Here is a 21,298-nt window from a genome sequence, read left to right on the forward strand (position 1 = left end):
GGGTGGAAGGCAAATTTATAGATACTGCAAACAACTGGGAATATTTCTAGCCAGAGGTGTCCTTTCTGATAGCGGTAAATGGGTTAAAAATCCTTCTCATTCCATCAGTTCAGTGGAACAAATGAGAAACAAAAACTGTGAGTGAACAGGTATTGATTTACCCCTGTGGTGTTTTAATGAAGTTTCAAAAGAAAAATAATCCCCGACAGAGGCACACAGCAAAGGAACCAACTTTCCTGGGAAGGTTAATCAAGAGTACCATTAGGTTTCCCTGGTGGCACAGTGGTTGAGAGTCTGCCTGCCGATGCAGGAGACACGGGTTCGTGCCCCGGTCCGGGAAGATCCCACATGCCACGCAGTGGCTAGGCCCGTGAGCCATGGCCACTGAGCCTGCGTGTCTGGAGCCTGTGCTCTGCAACGTACCATACCATAAACTGTAAATTTTGGAGACTAATCCCTTGTCGGTCACATCATTTGCAAATGTTTTCTCCCACTCTGTGGGCTGTCTTTTCGTTTTGTTTATCGTTTCCTTTGCTGTGCAAAAGTTTTGAGCTCAATTAGGTCCATTTGTTTATTTGTCTTTTTATTTCCATTACTCTGGGAGACGGATTGAAAAAGATATTGCTGCGATACATATCAGAGAATGTTCTGCCTATGTTTTCCTCTAAGAGTTTTATAATGTCCGGTCTCACATTTAGGTCTTTAATCCATTTTGAGTTTATTTTTCCGTATGGTGTTAAAGAATGTTCTAATTTCATTTTTTTACATGTAGCTGTCCAGTTTTCCCAGCACCATTTATTGAAGAGACTGTCTTTCCTCCATTGTATAGTCTTGCTTCTTTTGTCATAGATTAATTGACCATACGTGCGTGGGTTTATTTCTGGGCTTTCTATCCTGTTCCATTAGAGCTACCATATGATCCTGCAATCCCACTCCTGGGCATATACCCAGAGAAAAACATGGTCCGAAAGGATACATGCCCCCCAATGTTCATTGCAGCGCTATTTACAATAGCCAAGACATGGAAGCAACCTAAATGTGCATTGACAGAAGAATGGATAAGGAAGACGTGGTACATATACACAATGGAATATTAGCCATTAAAAAGAATGATATAATGCCATTTGCAGTAACGAGGATGGACCTAGAGATTGTCATGCTGAGTGAAGTCAGACAGACAGAGAAAGAGAAATATCATATGATATTGCTTATATGCGGAATCTAAAAAAAAAAAAAAAGATACAAATGAACTTATTTACAAAACAGAAACAGGGCTTCCCTGGTGGCACAGTGGTTGAGAGTCCGCCTGCCGATGCAGGGCACATGGGTTCGTGCCCCGGTCCGGGAAGATCCCACATGCCGCGGAGCGGCTAGGCCCGTGAGCCATGGCCGCTGAGCCTGTGCGTCCGGAGCCTGTGCTCTGCGACGGGAGAGGCCACAACAGTGAGAGGCCCGCGTACCGCAAAAAAATAATAAAATAAATAAATAAATAAAATAAAATGTATAACAAACAAGGTCCTACTGTATAGCACAGGGAACTCTGCTCAATATCATGTAACAACCTAATGGGGAAAGAATATGAAGAAGAATAGATACATGTATATGTATAACTGAATCACTTTGTTGTACAACTGAAACTAACATAACATTGTTAATCAACTATACTCCAATATAAAATAAAAAGTTAAAAAAAAAAAAGAGTACCACAAATTAACTGCATAGAATAGGAACGAAGTTGCTGTTTAAGCTTCATTGAAATAGAAATCCAAAGTTTTTGCAAATATGACATGTGGGACCAGGAAATTTGTCTTTTCAACTCATTAAATAATTAGTATTTTAGCTAATTCAATAATAAGAGCACCAACTGAAGCAGGACCTAGAGCTGTGAATTAGCTCCAAGTTCCAGAAATCTTTTACATTGAGGAGAAACAAGGAAGGACCTGTGTATTTTGCCCCCAAATACTGAGACTATTTAAATACTTCAGGATCATTTGAAATTATTCTGTATCTAAGGGAGAAAAAATATTTAATTGCATTAGGTTTTTTAATGCATCCACTATATTCACAAATTCTGTCTAAATCTAGGGATCTCAGTGCTTATATACTGATAAGAAAAAAATACTCAGGAACCCAGCAAATTTTATGAAAAGGCACTCTATCCCATTAAGAAACTAGTCAACAAAGAGACAGAAAGACCAGAAACTGGGAAGAAGAAGAACAATGCCATCAGCCAGGTCAGGGGCAGAGATGGAGGAGGGAGGGGATCCCTTGCTTACCACTTTCAGGGGAAAATCCCTTGCCCATTATTTTCTCTTCTACAGAGTTTTCCTTCTCCAGGTGAAATGTATTGGCTTCACAGGGCCCCTAGCTCCTCTGGAAGCTTCCTTGAGAACATGTTGGGGCATGTTGATACCTCAAAGTATTCCCATAATTTTCGGAAAATGTGACCAAAGCTGTTGAGCCCAGCTTGCCAGGATGACGACTACAGCATGAAACAGGAAATGTGTTTCAAAAGCTCAGCAGGCTGGGCTTCTCTGGGCTCTGTTATGATAAACACACACTCTAGAATGCTAACCCACACCTAAAACATACATTCCGCAAATCATAGGGAAGGCCGGTGAGTAACCCAGTCTCAGATCACTCAGTTAACACCTTCCAATGCTAGGAAGATGAGGAAGAGGAATTATAGGAAGACAAAGGTGAAAATCAGCTATCTATCTATCTCTTGGTAGACCTTGAGTTTATACAAGGATATGAGAAGGATAATCTCTTGGAGAAAAATTAAGCATGTCTCTCTACTAAATGAGCATTTCATGAGAAAGCTGCTTCTCATTTCCAGTGATGTTGAAACACTTCTTCCAAGAAGTCTTCCCTCTGACTAATGGGAAGAGAGTTGTAGCAAATCACTTCTAAGATTCCTCCCTCAGGCAAAGTTGCAAATTTAGCAAAAGACTCTTTACAGATTTTCTGATCCCTCCTCAATGCTAAGCGCTGTGTAGTTCCTATGAGTACGGTGCTCATCTCCATTCCTCGGACCTTACTGGGATGTAAACACACCCCATACTCCGAGTATTTTCCTTCCTTTTCCCTTGCATGTAAAATGTATCTGTCCTGTGTTCTATTTCCTAAGTCCTGTCCTCAACCAAAGCCACAACAAATTAGTCATATAATCAAATCAGCCAGCAGATGTGCTACACTGATGTGCTACAGATTAATATCTGCAATCTTGTTTAAAAGCTTGTTTTTGTCAAAAGACATTTGATTGGGCTGGGTGACCTTCAAAATCTCTCCCAACTCTAATGTTATAAAATTTTATGAGTGGGCTTCCCTGGTGGCGCAGTGGTTGAGAGTCTGCCTGCCAATGCAGGGGACACGGGTTCGTGCCCCGGTCCGGGAAGATCCCACATGATGCGGAGCGGCTAGGCCCGTGAGCCATGGCTGCTGAGCCTGCAAGTCCGGAGCCTGTGCTCCACATAGGGAGAGGCCGCAACAGTGAGAGGCCCGCGTACCGCAAAAAAAAAAAAAAATTTATGAGTAACTCTGATCAGAAAAATTTTAAACCTTGGGCCAAGCTAGTTGACAAGTTGACCTTTCAGGTCCCTTAATTAGATCATTTGTTTTGTTGCTATCTGTGGAAACATGTCACAGCCGCTAGCTGCCTGTCAACCCAAAAGTTTAATAGCAACTTTTAGAGGTTATTATTGCTTGTCTTGCTGTATATTATATACCCTGTGGTGAACTGAAGATGACCCAAATTCTTTGCTGTTCCTCTCATCAATAAATTAGTCTATTTTCCCACTGATGTGGAATCTGGGCTGACTTTGTGATTTCCTTAATCAAAAGGATATGGTAAAAGTGACACTTGCCCAGTTCTGGCCTAGGCTTTAAGAGATATGGGTGCTTTTGCTTTCATATCTTGGAGCCTTAAGCTGCTATGTGAAATATAATGAGAGAGATTGATTTATTGATTGATTCCCAGGCAGCCCCCATCTATTCCAGACATTTCAACTGAGGTGCTAGACATATGAGTAAATCCATTTTGGACTTCCAGCCCTAGAGATCCTTCAGATAATTACAGCTGCATAAATAACCCCAGACAAGACCACCAGAAGAACTACCCACCTGAGCTCAGTCTCTAGATGGTTGTTAATATTTCAAGCTGCTGAGTTTCAGGGTGGTTTGTTACACTGCAATAGGTAACTGAAACACATCCCTGAAGCTGGCCTAATCCCTTCTTTGAACAAAGAAGGAATGGATAACAAACAAAAGATGTTTTTAATGAAATTTCTAAACTATTATCATAGTCATTCCACCCTCCAGCATATACCTACTCCTTTCTGTCTACAATGGCACATCCATAAATTCATCCAACACTTTCTCAACTGTGCACATGTCTTTAATATCTGTTGCCATCCTTGCAGTCATAAATTGTAATCTCCTGATGGCCAGGAGCCAGAAACTCTTAATAAGTCTTTCATAAAGGCTTTTTAGCAATAATGAATTTCAGCAGAGGCCTTCAGCAATGATCAATGTTGTTTCCTATAAGTCTTATTACTTTTCCACACTGAGAAGTCCAGAAATGGAACCTCAGAGAGAAACTCCACTTTGAAAATCCAATGTCATCCTTTTGACTCAAAAGGGCATTGAAATCATAAGCCCTTTTCAGTGTGGTCCTCCCAACAACAAAATGCAATACGCTGTGGCCACGGGCTTATTCTACAGGAGTATTTTTTATTGGTTGGTTTTGAGGTCGGTTATTCCGAAGGGAAATTTTAAATTCCTCTGCCATGCTTTCCTGTGTGACAAATCCCTGACACCTGTGTGGAGACTCCCAGGGCAGAGCTTGCGTTGTCATCTTGCTGCCCTATGCCAAGGAGTCATCCTGAAAGAATTCATGGATGAAAGAGATTATTACAGTGTGCTCATTCAAATGCTTAGAGTTTACAAACCTTCACCAGAATACCACTAGGCCCCTCATCATCTTTCAAATGTCAAGGAAAAGTGAAATGTTTAATGATTTAATTTTTAATGTTTTTCATAAATTTTCAAAATTAAAATGGTATGAATTTCTTTGGAGTAAAGGATATTCAATTTTTATTCTGGACACTTCTGAATTGTTGTGATTTTTAAGAATAAATGTGTATTATTTCAGTAATTTTTTTAAAATAAGTATTATCAGCAGGGAAATTAAATGTTGTCTAAAATAGTCATATCAATATTTTTTTCATTCTTTCTGGAACAATCATAGCTCAAGTCCAGAAACTATGAAGTGTGATAATGGGGGTAGAAAAGCCCATTATATATGTCAACAAAGGACTAATATTGTCATGCTTTATCTTAATGTAACAACAACTGACTTATAAATACATTTAGATGCTTCGTGTCCTTGCCTTTGCACTGCATTAATCCTCACATCAAACACCAAACTCTTAAACTCTGAAGAGTGTAAAATGCCAGTGTCTGTTTGTAATGCAAACCTTCCCCTATACAATGTGATCTAAAAGTCAAAAGTCAGTCATGCTCCCTAAATCTCTTCTCAACCAGCCTGACTCTGCTTGAAATCCTTTCCAAAGCCATTTGTTGGATTAAATTTTTGTAATGCCTACAGGAGACCCCTTCAAAATACAAATAGTGTTTATTTTAAAGGAATAACCAATTAAACTATTAGAATCAACAGTGTTACCTGATCAAACCATTATGGTGCAAGGCCCAACTCCAAATAATGGTCACTGCTGATACAGTTTACCTTCCTTATCTTTTTCTCAGGTTACTATTAATCATAATGATCACAATTATCAATACAGTTTACTAAGCACCCATAATGAATTGTACCCAGTAGTTAGTACTCGCCACACATTATTTCTAATACTGATACAATTTTATAAAGTACTATTTTCCCCATTTCATGGATTAGGAAGCTGAGATCAATGAGGCTAGGTGATTTGTCCAAGGTCTCATAGCTCCTAAGAAACAAAGTTAGGATTCCAACCAGAGCTGTTTGAAAGCAAAGCCCACATTCCTTCTATACTGTACTTATAATACTTGAGGTCAAGAGAGGGCTGCACCTATGACAAAGTTATAGATTTAGCTGATTTGTGGGGAGAGTTCTCTTTTCTCCATCATATTCTTCTCATCTAGAGCCAGTGGCAGAAAGAAGGTCATTGCAATCACTTACGCGCCCACACCAGTCCTTTTCCTGCATGTACCTCCTTTCCAGCCCTGGCCCTTAGCCAAGCCTCTGGTCTATCCCATCCCCCTCTTGTTTCTCTGGTCTAATTACAGCTTTAGGAGACTCACTAATTCAGATGATTATCACAATATCCTATTGAGTTCATACAAAATAATTTTCTAAAAAAACAAGGATAATTGCACTTCAAGGTGTTTTATAAATAATGAAAAGGTAATAACTCAAACTCATACGATGGGTGCAACTTCCTTCTTAAAGACCTTTACAGCCATTAACTAATTGGTACTTTAATATAATATTAAATGTCTTTTAACCCATGGAAATAAAAGTGTCTTAAAGTAGAGCAGCTCTGACTCTTGCCTGGCAGCAAAGGGGGTTCTGACTCTCATTTTGTGGGGAGCTGCCTCCTGAACATGATGAGGACTGAGTAGAAAGTAAGAACAAAGACTGGAAATTTATGGAAATCTCTCCATTTATTAGCCACGCTGCTCACAAAGCACTTGTTTTGATAATACGTTCCTTTAGCCATATAATTTGCTATTTTAAAAAGTGGCTTCCATCAATTATTATGATGTGGTAAATGATGTAAGGGAAAGGTGAAATCCCAGTGAACTATTATATAAGAGTTGACCTCAGACTGGATAAAAGACGAAGCCAAAAGTAAACACATGTGAGTTTGTTGCCAACCAGCCCTCTAAAACCTAAGGAAATGCTTCAGACGACCAAATGACAATTCCTGGCTTGGTGCTGGCTTCTATATGGAATTGTGGCTAGTTTACCCTATTGTTTTATTGTAACGTGTTCTAATAGTTAACAAAACATTTCTCTATTAATTTCTCTATTATTTGAAGGCTCTCTTTAAGGATTTCCAAATGACCACTATTTGCATGAAAACATGGTCTTTCGGGGGCACAACTTTGAAACTAACTCTGGAGAAATACATGAGACCCTTCTTGGGTTCCTAGAGCCAAAGACACACAAATGTAATCCAAACTAAATAGAATGTTGTACAGAAATGTAACATTCAAGAAACACCAGCTCTTAGAACCAGTAAGAAAGAGATAAAATGTAGCCCACAGATCTCTTGACAGGTGGATGGGCCTTTGAAAAATTGTAACAACTTGAACCAGCCTCCTTAAATCTTATTTCAACATCCTGAACAGTATAAAAATCCAGATTGACCTTTAGTATGAAACTTTAGTTCTCTTTTGGTTTATGGAGAATTCTTTTGAGAGACATTCTGGTAACTTCTCCTGTGTTCTTATTCTTCCCTTAGCCAAGAGGAACTCACCTCTTACAAGAAATCCTTAGACATTATAATAGACTGAATATTTATGCCCCCCTCCCCCCCCACCAAATGCATATGCTGAATGCCTAACTCTCCATGTGACTGTATTTGGAGATAGGGCCTTTATGGAAGTAATTAAGGATAAATGAGCTCATAAAGGTATGGCCTTGACCTGATAGAATTAGTATCCTTATAAGAAAAAGCACCAGAGATTTAGGCTTATTCTCTCCGCCATGTGCAAACACAGTGAGAAGGTGACTGTCTTCACAGGAACTAAATTAGCTGGCCCCTCAATTTTTGCCTTCCCAGCCTCCAAAACTGTGAGAAAATTAATTTCTGTTGTTTAAGGCCCCAGTCTATGGTATTTTGTTATGGTAGCCCAAGTAGACTAATACAGATACTGAGTTAAAAAGAAAATATTCTGCTGGTTGAATGAGAACCATATAACAAAAGAACATTTGCAACTTAAAATCTACAATGTAACTCACTTGTATAGTTTTTTTCAGTTGGACTTCCATGGAAGAATCCAGTTAAAGATTCTGGAGAACCATGACATGGCAAAAAAAAAAAAAAAAAAAAAATTTTAAAAAAATAACATATAAAAAAAAAAAAAAAAAAAAAAAGATTTTAAAAAATTGCCTTTCATGTTTAATTTATTTTAATAAAAGAATTTCCTGCATCCAAAAAAAAAAAAAGAAACTAAGAATAAATTTAACCAAAAAGGTAAAAGACTTGTACACTGAAAATTACAACACTGATGACAGAAATGGAAAAAGACAAAAATATTCTGTCCTCATGGACTGGAAAAATCAATATTGTTAAAATGTACACACTACTCAAAGCTATCTACAGATTCAATGAAATCTCTATCAAAATTCCAATGGCATTTTTCACAGAAATAGAACAAACAAACCTAAAATTTGTATGGAACCACAAAAGACTCCAAATAGCCAACACAATCTTGAGAAAGAAGAATAAAGCTAGAGACATCATGCTCCCTGATTTCAAACTATATTATAAAGTAATAAAACAGTATCAAAACAGTGTGGTACTGACATAAAAACAGACACATAGATCAAGAAGAGAACAAAGAGCATAGAAATAAACCCATATGTATATGGTCAATTAATTTACAACAAAAAAGCCAAGTATGTACAGTAAGGAAAGGACAGTCTCTTCAATAAATGGTGCTGGTAAAACCAGACAGCCATATGCAAAAGAATGAAACTGGACTGCTATCTTACACCTTACACAAAAATTAACTCAAAATGGATTAAAGACTTGTACTTAAGAACTAAAACCATAAAACTCCCAGAAGAAAACATAGGAGGTAAGCTGCTTGACATGGGTCTTGGCAATGATTTTTAAAATCTGACACCAAAAGCAAAGGCAACAAAAGCAAAAAATAAACAAGTAAGACTATCTCAAACCAAAAAGCTTCTGCACAGCCAAGGAAACCACCAACAAAATGAAAAGGCAACCTACTGAATGGGAGAAAATATTTGCAAATCATACAGCTGATAAGGCACAAATATCCAAAATATATAAAGAACTCATACAATTCAGTAGCAAAAAAATCTGATTTTAAAATGGGCAGAAGATCTGAATAGACATTTTTTCCAGAGAAGATATGCAGATGGCCAACAGGTACATGAAAAGACACTCTATATCATTAATCATTCGGGAAATGCAAATCAAAACTACAATGAGATATCACCTCACACCTGTTAGAATAGCTATTACCAAAAAGACAAAAAAATAACAAGTGTTGACAAGGATGTGGAGAAAAAGGAAGCCTTGTGCACTATCGGTGGGAAAACAGTATGAAGGTTCCTCAAAAAATTAAAAATAGAACTATCATATGATCCAATTCCACTTCTGGGTATTTACCTAAAGAAAATGAAGACTAACTTGAAAAGACATGTGCACCCTCACGTTCACTGCAGCATTATTTACAATAGCCAAGATATGGAAACAACCTAAGTGTCCATCGATGGACAAATGGATAAAGAAGATGTGGTATATGTATACAATGGAATATTATTCAACCATAGAAAAGAAGGAAATCTTGCCTTTTTTGACATGAATAGATCTTGAGGGTATTATGCTAAGTGATATAAGTCAGACAGAGAAAGTCAAATACCATATGATCTCACTTATATGTGAAATCTTAAAAAACAAAAACAAGACAAAACAAAAACTGAACTCACATACAGAGATAGGTGGTTGCCAGAGGCGGGGTGGGGAGCAGATAAAATAGGTGAAGGGCATCAAAGGGTACAAACTTCCAGTTATAAAATAAATAAGGGATGTAATATACAGCATGGTGACTATAGTTAATAATACCGTATTGCATATTTGAATGTCACTAAGAGAGTAGATTTTAAAAGTTCTCATTACAAGAAAAAAAATTTTTGTAACCATGTGTGGTGACAGATGTTAACCACGCTTATTGCAGTGATTATTTTGCAATATATACAAATAGCGAATCAGGCTGTACACCTGAAACTAATATAATGTTATATCTCAATTATACCTCAATTTTAAAAGTTAATAAGTATTAAAAACTGGGAATCACTATGTTTTAACCTGTAATTTATATAATAACATTGTACATCAACTATACCTCAATTTAAAAAAAAGAAAAAACTTAATAATAAATTTTAATTTTAAATTAAGAAGAAAAAGAATTTCCCACAGAACTAACTGGCTGGCTCATCTGTATGTTTACATTATTTGTCATTTATAGCTCTGTACCTAAAGGTATAGTGGAATCCCCTACAGAAATCCTAATGTGTCAAAGACAGCGCTCATCAAATATTCCTTAACTCCCCTATATTTCATAGCCCTCATTATAGGTACATTTGATGTCACATAACTAATTCCAGCCTAAAGGACTCTGGGTGGAAAATGCATGTGACTTCCAGGCCAAGGGAGCTGAGAAAGCCAGTACACCTCTGCCATCTGTTTTCCCACCACCACCAACAACAGAGGCTGCATGTTCCAGATTCCACAGCTGCAGGATGGAAAGGGAAGTAAGCAAGAAACAAGCATTTATTTGGCAAGCCACTGAGATTTCAAGGTTTTATTTGTTGTGGCAGCTAGGATTAATTATCCTAATGCATCTTGGAACTCTCATTCTGCAGAAGCCTTTGTAACTTCAATGCTACTTGAAGCTTGAATATAGACTTCAACCTACCTGCCAAGTTACGATAGACCGTGAGCAACTAAACATGGAGATAACAAGGTAGATCAAGCATTAGTATCTCCATAGGAACCATTTACACTCCTTCTATGTTCCTTGGCCTGAGCTACGTGATGTGGAAAGACAAGAAGAAAAAAGACAGCCTAGCTTCTCATAATACTCGTAGTGTTGTTCCCAGTAAGGTTTTAGACTCCTGCCTCTCCTAACCAGGATGTTACTAATGAACTGGGGTTCTATTGCTTAAAAAATTACATAATTATGCCACACTGAGATTTTATACCTACGTAGAATGATGATCATATGAACCGAGAGGATAAGAAATGAGGATTTAATTGATCCTGTGGGCTCCTACCCCAATTAGAGCAATACAGCTCATAATTAGATTTACAGCAACTTTCCCTGCCATATCCCTGCCAAAGTGCTTAGGGTCTGAAAGAGTAATTAAAAATCATCAAAGAAAATAATGCTAACTAAATCCATAGGCTAGAACTAAGGTGATAGTTAGATTAATGGACATCTTAGCTAATGGTGCATTTTCTTATTCCAAAAGACCAAGGAACCTTCGGTGGTCACTCACCTTCTTTTTACTAATGGAAAAACTGAGGGACATGAAAGCTATCTGGATGGGAAACAGGGAAGACAGGCTAGACTGAAACCCATGCGGACCACTGAGTTTATTCATAGACCCGGGCTCTCTCTCACTCCCCATGCTCTTCCCCTTTGTCTTTTTCCATGCCATTCTCAGATGTCACCTTCCAGTTCTCAGAAGCTTAAAAGTTACCTTTGTTTTTTTTGTTTCTGCCTCTTTTGCCTCCACCTGATGCCTTTGAGTTACTGGGAAAGCAGCCGCACTGCCTGGTTCTCTTGTGACCTTCCTCCACTGGCTTCTTCTAGTGTCTGCTTTTGAAAGGAAAATAGACAAAAAGAGTGATTTACTTAATGGATCTTCCCCCTCTCTAAGGCCAAGTGGAAGCTTAATTATTAAAGCCTGATGTAGCAACCTGTTAAGATCAGTTTATCCTCTTGAGAGAGTTGAGAGGCCAACTCTCTCTACTAGAACCTCCCTTTAAGCAGAATAACTTCTTTTAAACTGTCCATTGGTTCTTCCAGCTACCGTAACAAACACTTCAGTTGCTTCCTCTGAATGTCACAGGCCAGAAGAAAAAAACCTGGTTAAAGAACGTTAAGGAAAAATAAAAAAGGAATAAGAATATTGAGCACTTGCTACACTATGGGTCAAACATAGTTTTATTTGTATTATACAAGAAATTCATCTAACTCACAAAAACTGATGAATTATAAACATAGGCGTGACATTAGTCCAAATACGGCACTTAATAAAAGTTGTCATTATGTGACATTAACACTAAAACATTACTTTTTTTATAAAGTCTTCCTCTGAGAAGATTCAGTTCTTTGATCTTCTCTGAAGTCTCATGATACCAAGAATCTTACGTTGACTATAAAGGCGTTTCTCCATTTGCAGTATTCTGAACATGCCAGAAGGAATCAACATACACCATAACATAAAGGAAGCTTATTTTGCTTGGTGTTTTCTCCATACAATCAGAAAATAACTTCTATTCCTCCATGGTTCTAAAGTGAATTACATTGAGGTGGATTGGAAAGAATGTGGAACTGAGAATTGGAAAACCTGCAGGCTGAATCTGGCTTTGTACCTTCGCCAGCTGTGTCACTTGAAGTTACTGAACCTCTCTATGACACACTTCCTCATCTACTATAAAATGAGGAGCACATTTCCATATTGTCTGTTTTGACCAAAAGAGCTAATATAGGATACATGCTATTTAGGATACATCCATTTAAGAAAATTTTCCATTTCTCTTACATCTCCATATTTCCATGATCCAACAATCAATGATCAGTCACCTACTATATGTCAAACTCTGCCAGGCACTAGGGATACAATCTGAAAAATATTACCTTTGTCTTCTACAAGACCATAACTGGGTGGAGGAACAGTCATGTACACAAGTAACTCTAATGCAATGTTATCATTGCTATAATAGGGGGACAGTCCAAGTGCTGTAGGAGAACAAACAGGGAAGTTAGAGTGGCCAGGAAAGACTTCAGAAAGCGTATGACATTTGACTAGTGGCTTGATAGATGAATATCTCATATTTTTGCCTAATAACTTCTTTTTTCTCCCACCTACCACTAATTTAATGGATATCTGGTCTTCCTTCAGGATACGTTAAAAACCAGTGCTTCAGCCAACCGAACGACGGCACTAAATAAAATTTCCTTCTGACTATACAGAAGCAACTCAGTTGCCAAAGTAAAAACCACATTTCACCTCTCTGTTGCTATGAGAATGGATCCAAAAACTTAAACATAATGGAATATAGATGTGGCCTGAAAATATAGAGTCAGTTGAAGCCATCTGAAAAGCCCATGGTTCCCCCTCTTTCATAAGGAAGCTATTTTTAGAAATCTCTGAATGCCCTGTGACTTTATGGCTTCTTCTAGTTTAGGCATCCAAACTCCTATATAAGGAATTCTAGCCAAAGAATTAAGCTTCAATTTCCTTTTAGGGATATTCTCAACCTATAAGGACATAGGCTGACACACCTGTGGCATGGTGGCTCAGGCATTTCTATTGGGACATCCGTAGCAGCACACTCCAACCAGCCTCTGTCACACACCCATAGCAATGCATTCAAACCAAGCCAAGTAACCTGTTTCCTTCATATCAGCAATTGCATCAGGGTAATATTGGTGCCGAAAGATTCACAAGTTGGTGTGGCAACATGCCAAAGCGAGTACAGTAAAACCTTAAAGACGTGCACATGGGACCCTCTAAGGGGATCTTAGATAAAACTTAAATTACCCTTTTTATATTAAAAAGAAGTCCGCCACTGGGGCAACATACAGGATGTTACCTGGTGATTCCCTCATGTACAATTTACATTTTTAAAAATTACCAATTTTAAGTATACAATTCAATATGCTTTGACAAATGGATTCAGTTGTGTGACCACCACCACAATCATGACAAAGAATATTTCCATTTTCACAACAAATTCTCTCAAACATTTTTGTAGAGTCTCCTCGCCTCAGTCCCTGGTCCTTGGCAACTGCTGCTCTGCTTCCTATCACTATGGTTTTGCCTTTTCTAGAACTTTATATAATTGAAATTATACAATATGAAGACTTCTGCACCTGGCTCTTTCACATTTTAGATTTATCCATAATGTTGTATGTATCCATAGTTTATTCATTTTTATAGCTGAATACCAGGTCATTATATTTATACACCACAGTTTATCAATTCACAATTTATTTATGAAACAACATTTGGGTTGTTTCCAGTTTGGGGCTACTATGAACATCTGCATGCAAGTCTTTGTGAGGACATGTTTTTCATTTCTCTTTGTTTAGTACCCAGAAGTGGAATTGCTGAGACATACATTAAGCGTGTGTTTAAATTTTTAAGAAAGTAGCAAACTGTTTTCCAAAGTAGCTGTATATTTTTGCATTCCCACCAGCAATGCTCCAGTTGTTCTGCACCCGTACCAACAACTGGCTTGTCAATCTTTTTAATTTTAGCTATTCTAGTAGGTATGTAGTGGTATTTAATTTGCATTTTCTTAAGACTGATGGTAAGTATAAGATGTGATTGGCATTTAATGTGCTAATAAGAAAGAATGCTGCAATTAAACAATGACACAATGCTTTCTTATCACTTAGAAACTGCATTTTATAGCCTCCCTAAAAAGCTCTCTTAGACTTATTTAAGCATAGTCTTTTTATTATAAATCCCTCATATATAAACAAAAAAGGAATGTATAAGCAAAATTAATTGGTGAAGAAAACCCTAATACTTCTTCAAATTTAGAGTCCAGCTCTTCTAAATCACCTTTTGACAGTTATTGATGTTAGTGTTTTCCATATTACATGGACTTTAATATTTATTTGTTTGGTTGATTCAGGTCTTAGTTGCAGCAGGCGGGCTCCTTAGTTGTGGCATTTGAACTCTTAGTTGTGGCATGCATGTGGAATCTAGTTCCCTGACCAGGGATCGAACTCAGGTCCCCTGCATTGGGAGCACGGAGTCTTAACCACTGTGCCACCAGGGAAGTCCCTACATTGACTTTTGTGTCAACCATGGTACTGGAAAGGCAGTCTTTTATTTTGGAAGTCTGCACCATTGTTGCTTCTGAGCTTTTTCTCCAAGCCACCAACAATATTCTGTAAATTTGATGCTGACACTTACTTGATCTTATTAGACTGGATTGAATTCCTTATTAGAAAAGATTAATATTCCTTCTTCAAATGGTTCATAGATTAAAATGGTGAAAGGTTTCAGTTGTCCAATCATGCTACCAGCAATGACAACCAAGATGGCACATGCCCAGGCAATGACAAATGAATCAGTTGTAAGATATCATCAATGGTAAGATAACACCCCAGTTTTAGAGATGTAAGAATATGTAAAAAGGTGCATCTTGGAAGCATGAAATACAGTTTCAAATAAGCATACTTTTTAAAAGTTGTCTTCTTCTTTTTTTTTTTTTGCGGTATGCAGGCCTCTCACTGTTGTGGCCTCTCCCGTCGCGGAGCACAGGCTCCGGACACACAGGCTCAGTGGCCATGGCTCACGGGCCCAGCCGCTCCATGGCATGTGAGATCTTCCCAGACCAGGGCACGAACCCGTGTCCCCTGCATCGGCAGGCGGACTCTCAACCACTGCGCCACCAGAGAAGCCCAAAAGTTGTCTTCTTTATCTTAGATGTGTATTTCGATACAGAAAACACACCAATAAAAGCTGAACATCCATCATTCCGAAACCGCATCATGCAATTTAGCGACTAATTAATCATAGTTTTAAAATACACTCAAAAGTTTAAGTTAGTTTTCTCTCCCCAAGTAGACCACAAGTCCCTCTTTTTCAGGAACTTCACCTTTGATTCCTCTCATATTGTTTATAGCATTGTTTCTCAAATTTTATGTAATGATCCATTAGAGAGTCATGAAGTCATTTTAGTGGGTCATGACCAGAACTTTTCAAACAAAATAGAATAGAATAAAAACCATAAAAGTGACATACATAGTAAAGGTAAGGGCCACTTCATAAACTTTTCAAACATTTCAAAAATGTTTTTTTTGGTCAATTATATATTTGGTTGTGATATCTAATGTATTTCTTAAAGCATGCTGTAATCAAAAATGTTTGAAAAATATTACTATAATAGCATGAGAAGCATTCAATAATATTGATTGATTGATTTTTGCAGTCAGAAGCCAATTTTAAACTTATCTAAGTGGGCCAAAATTTTGATCCAGTTCTTTAAAAGTTATTATCAGGTTGGTATATTTTTACCTTCTTTCAGTGAGGGCAATATTAGAAAAAACCTTGCACTCTCTCAGTTTATATTATTACAATTTCACAATCTAACATATATCTGTTTCTAAGGGAAAGAGTTTCAATTTCTGACTCACAAATGAGATAATCAGAGTTCAGTGATCTGGATTGGACCCAGACTTTTAGGCCTTGGGTGGTTAATTATTTAGCATCCTTTCAAAACTAAGATCCTTTAAACAATTATTCAACATTTGTTTGAAAGAAAGCTTTCTCCTCAATTCCCCAGTTAGTAAGTCTGGCCCCAAATCTGCAAACTCAAACCAATGACACAAAAAACTTGATCCATCTCCCTTGAAAGCAGTTCCAGGACTATTTATTTGCCAGTTTTTCAAACATACTATTTGGTGGGACCTCACCTCCCATGCATGTGACTTACCGAAATAGCTATCATCTCCCTACCTCCTTCTTCCAACTAAATTTGATAGTCTTCCAGGAAGAATTCTGGTACATATGTTCAGATCTATGTTCAGATCTTCCATCTATGTTACTTTTCCAGTATTGTCCTGATCAATTGGATTGCTCCAGAGCTGTCTGGCTAACTTACCTCTCACTCCCCTTAATCTAGCTCTGGCTGTAATAGAAAAGCCTCTGTCCTGGAGCCAGGAGATGTGAGTGCCTATCCTGGCCATATTGCACAACAAGTGACCTTTTCCGTATCTTTGATGAATAGTTTTCATATCTGCTCCAACAGGTAGGGGTTATAAGAAATGGAGGTATGGACTCAAGACCATGTCTTCCTTTTAGCCATAAAAAACTCTATTATAATAATTTTTGTTTGTTAATCCTGCGTAAGATTTCATTTGAATGAATGATTCCTTGAACAAAATAAATAAATATAGGAAAACTATTCAAGTATTTTCTGAGTAGCCCCTATGTGCCTGGTGGATACTTGAGAGCGTGTTTATGTTATTTAATTTGTTAACTTGAAAGCACTACACAATGTAATATGCTTACTTACATTAAATGGAGACAATTTTGTAAAAAAATAATTTATTTTATCATTAAAATATGTCTATCAGACCTAGTATTGTTATGATCCATAAGAAGAATATAGTTGAAAACATTTGTATATTCAACTGGGAAATAAAAGCATTTTATAAAGAGAACTGAATTTCTGTAAACTATATCTCACTAAATCAAGTTAACAACATTATTATAGCATTTCCTTTCAAATAAGGAAGTGCTGAAAATCGTGAGAACAGAGCGAAATAAATAAGAATATACCAGATTATTATTATTATTTTTTTTTTTTTGTGGTAAGCGGGCCTCTCACTGCTGTGGCCTCTCCCGTTGCGGAGCACAGGCTCTGGACGCGCAGGCTCAGCGGCCATGGCTCACGGGCCCAGCCGCTCCGCGGCATGTGGGATCTTCCCGGACCAGGGCACGAACCCGTGTCCCCTGCATCTGCAGGCGGACTCCTAACCACTGCGCCACCAGGGAAGCCCTATACCAGATTATTTTGACTTTTAGTACCAGCTATCTCTTTCACAACTCCTTGAGGGCAGGAGAGGTATACCTATTATACATCTGTTTCTCTCAACAGCACCTACAATGGGACTTTATTATACATCAGCTTAATGAATGAAATGTGCCAGGCACTCAGCTCTGGGAGGTAACACCCTACTGCTCCCACCAGTATAAAGCAGAGTGACCACATGACCCTGGTTTACCCAGGACGGTCCCACTTTAAGCCTGTTGTAGGGTTATAGTACCCTTTTTCACTCTCAGAGGGTCGTGTTTTACAAGATAAATCATATGCTTGCCCTAATTATAAGCCTCACTCACATTCATTCTGCCTTTCAGCTGCTGGGGTTTTTTTTGGCTGTGTTGGGTCTGTGTTGCTGTGCGCGGGCTTTCTCTAGTTGTGGCGAGAGGGGGCTACTCTTCATTGCGGTGCGCGGGCTTATTGCGGTGGCTTCTCTTGTCGCAGAGCACGGGCTCTAGGCGCGCGGGCTTCAGTAGTTGTGGCACGTGGGCTCAGTAGTTGTGGCTCGCGGGCTCTAGAACTCAGGCTCAGTAGTTGTGGCACACGGGCTTGGTTGCTCCACGGCATGTGGGATCTTCCTGGACCAGGGCTCGAACCCGTGTCCCCTGCATTGGCAGGCGGATTCTTAACCACTGCACCAGCAGGGAAGCCCTCAGCTGCTTTTAAGGTAAGAAATTCTAGAACCTTTGACTCCAGTTCCTGATTTTATTTCACTCTGTGAGCAAGTAGAATAAGTGTAGACCTTGAGAAATGCATTCCTGTTCCACTTTCATTATAGTATTATGGAGAACTACAATCCTCTGGGGGAAAGTTTATCTTTAGGAGACTGAGCTAAAGCACAAACACAACTTGCCCTGTGAAGTCAAGGCCACCGAGAAACCTGAATGAAAGGCAAGAAATCTCAAGTTTCCACCAGAAAGAAAGAAATGATCTGGAGGGAACTTTTCACCTCAATTCTGGTGGTCCAACATTTCTATTAGGCAGATATGCCCTGTCGCCTGCTACATCCAGGGACTTAACGAAAATAATCAGATCACATGTTAATCACTTTGAGTTCCATAGAAAACAGATGCCAGATAAATTCCTGGCTTTGTTAGAGAAATGTTGCAAAGGCCAGACTGTAAGAGAATTTCTCACTAGTCGTAACTTCAGGGAAATTATACTAATTTAGACTTCAGTTTCCATCAAACACACATAATAATAATAATACAGTGGCACCATCTGACTCTTAACCATCTGTTCTCTCACATCAACACCGTGAAAGCGGATGGGGAGGCAACACCTCAGGGAAAATGGCGGCACACGTTACGTTAGGGAAATGCCAGCCTGGGTAGCCAAGTTCTGGACATAGAGAATAACCTTGATGAGAAAAAAAGTAAAAGCAGTCTACATCATTTGTGCTGATATAAATGAAGTGCCGCTCAGGGCACTGAGCCACGGACTTTGGATTTCTGGTCCTCCCTTCGACCTGGGCCTGGCAGTGATGTAAGGAGTGATGTGGCAATGTACCAGATACCCTAAGGAGGAGGTCCCAGAAAAGGAAGCATCACCTCTCTTCTTCCCAAAGTGAAGGTAATTCCTGCCCGGTTTTAGAAGTCTAAAATTAGATATAAGAGTTCTGGAGGTATTCATCTGACCCTAGGGAAAGTCTGAAGCTAGGTACCTCACTCAGGTGCTCTTGACAATAAGAAATTTATAAATTTATGTCACATCGACAGGTTTATGTCACCCTGGGCCTATATAATATAGGACATATAACCCAAATTTAATTCTGGTAACAAGTTAACATACTTACCTCCCTTTTTCCTCTTTATTACTTCTTAGCTATCCCACTTTCTTACCCAAAAGTGATGAGTCACTTAACCTCTATTTTAATTTCTCATTGGCAAAATTGGTGGGGCAGTTTGGAGTGGAATAGGGACTACATTTTGGCAACAACAACCCAAAGTATCAGAAAAGCCCCATATCTTTTCAGGAAGCAAGGGCATAGCTATTATCTCCTTACCAATCATCCTGACAAAGTGATGAAATGAACCAAAATGAAAGGAATCTAAGGAACCAACATCAAAGGCAAGCTAATTCTGTTGCTACAACAAGACAGTTATGATGTAATCAGAGCCATACCAGAGTCTATAAAGCACTTCATTTACCCACAATACTCATTGCAGTTACTTCCTAGTTTCTTTTCTCTCTGTCTTCCAACTGAGTTTGGAGTCAAAGCAACTTGCCTACTCCTTTGTCCCAAACAACTTGCTCGCATCTGCTCTGCCTATAGAGAGGGCACAGAATCAGAAGCAGGGATCCTCGGACCTAGCACACTCCCAAACTATAACCAATTGTGTGACCTTGGTACAGGCATTTAACCTCCTGGACCAATTTGCTTCACCTGTGCCCTGAAGGCTCCATGAACTTTAAGATCCCTTCATATTCAAATATCTCCAATTCCCTAAAACTTCCTCTTCCCTTCTTTTACGTCTCCTCCTTTCTGTCTTCTTACAGTTACGCTTGTGTTCCCAAGCTCTTATATATTTAACCATCTGGCTGAGGCAGAACAGCTTAGAGGTTAAAAAGCACAGCTTTGGCCCCAGAGAAAGCAGAATTCATGGTCCAGCCCTGCTACATACCAGCTATGTAACTCTGGATAGGGTCTCTTGCCTTGTCTGTAAAATGGGATTAATAATAATATGTACCTCATAGGTCTGTGGTGAAGGTTAAAAGAGACACTGCATGAAAAATGCTTAGCACATATTCATTCAGGTCTTCAAGCACCTGGCATGTGATGGGCACAGTGCTGGCCCCTGGAAGTGCAGCGGTAAACAAAATAAACAAGGTCTCTGCCTGTATGGAGGTTCTAGTGGGGGAGTGAGCTGTACAAGATATGTGCTATTAAGGAAACGTCTAGAGACAAGATGCCAAATGATGTCACAGGGAAGTGAATTTTGGTGGCAGCATGGCAAGAATATCGTGCGTTAAGGAGACATCAAGTATGAGTAGGGTGGGGTCAAAGAAGAGTAGGAACTAGACCCCAAGCAAAGTTAGGGGAAAGCTTGTGGGAAAACCCTAGAACTAGGAGTGACCATGACCGGAGACCCTGAATTCGGGAGGGGCTAGAGAAGTAAGCATGGGTTCCATCCTGCAGGCAGAGTAGGCACTGTTAGCTGTTGTCATTATTATTGTCCCCACAAATGTAACATATCCAAAATGGAATCTGTCTTTCCACCTAAAGCAACTCCTCCCTCCTGCCTGCCCCCATTCCTTGTCATGGTAGTGTTATTCTGCTGATCCTTTGATGGTTTTTTTCTCCTTAGCCCCTTCCACTCATTTACTTTACAAGTTTTAAGTACCAACTGTACTCAAGATACACAAGCTAGTGTTTCAGCTTTTCAAAGTTTCTTCCATCCTGTGCCCTTGTTTCTGTTCCCACAGCTCCTATCCAAGGCCTTACGATCTCATGCCTCAGTTGTAGCAGTAGCCTCTTCACTAGTAGCCATATCTCTATATTTAATAATCTACAAAGCCCTGCCTACATAATAAATGCCACAAAACACTACATTATTCTTGTTTTATTACTGCTAGAAAAAAAATAGTGGCCTTCTATTCATCCTTCAGGTGAGAACAGTTTTCAGAGTCCTTTGAGACATTTCCTGCCTATCCACGGGCTGCTTCACAAGGGGAAGGGGGACTTCTCTGCAAAATGATCTCATGTCCTCCAAACACATAAGATTCATTCCAGATTCTAAGTCAGT

General features: G+C 38.9%; 1 protein-coding gene across 2 annotated transcripts in view; it reads right to left on the reverse strand.

Annotated features, from left to right (window-relative positions):
- TTC33 (tetratricopeptide repeat domain 33) overlaps positions 1-21,298 on the reverse strand; it is a 124,650-nt gene that overhangs the window by 7,917 nt on the left and 95,435 nt on the right. The window contains exons 6-7 of one of the 2 annotated variants that reach the window (XR_003792605.1): positions 11,462-11,580; positions 7,964-8,014 (exon numbers count right to left, since the gene is read on the reverse strand). Coding sequence is in view for 1 of the 2 variants with exons in the window: in XM_029216119.1 (XP_029071952.1) it covers positions 11,512-11,580 (69 nt within the window). In the remaining variant the exon portion in view is untranslated. Of the gene's footprint in view, positions 1-7,963; positions 8,015-11,420; positions 11,581-21,298 lie in introns of those variants that run through there. The other variant, XM_029216119.1, reaches the window with a different exon arrangement.

The sequence above is a fragment of the Monodon monoceros genome, unplaced genomic scaffold, assembly GCF_005190385.1.
Source record: "Monodon monoceros isolate NGI ecotype Baffin Bay Population unplaced genomic scaffold, NGI_Narwhal_1 Super_Scaffold_12, whole genome shotgun sequence".
NCBI lineage: Eukaryota > Metazoa > Chordata > Mammalia > Artiodactyla > Monodontidae > Monodon > Monodon monoceros.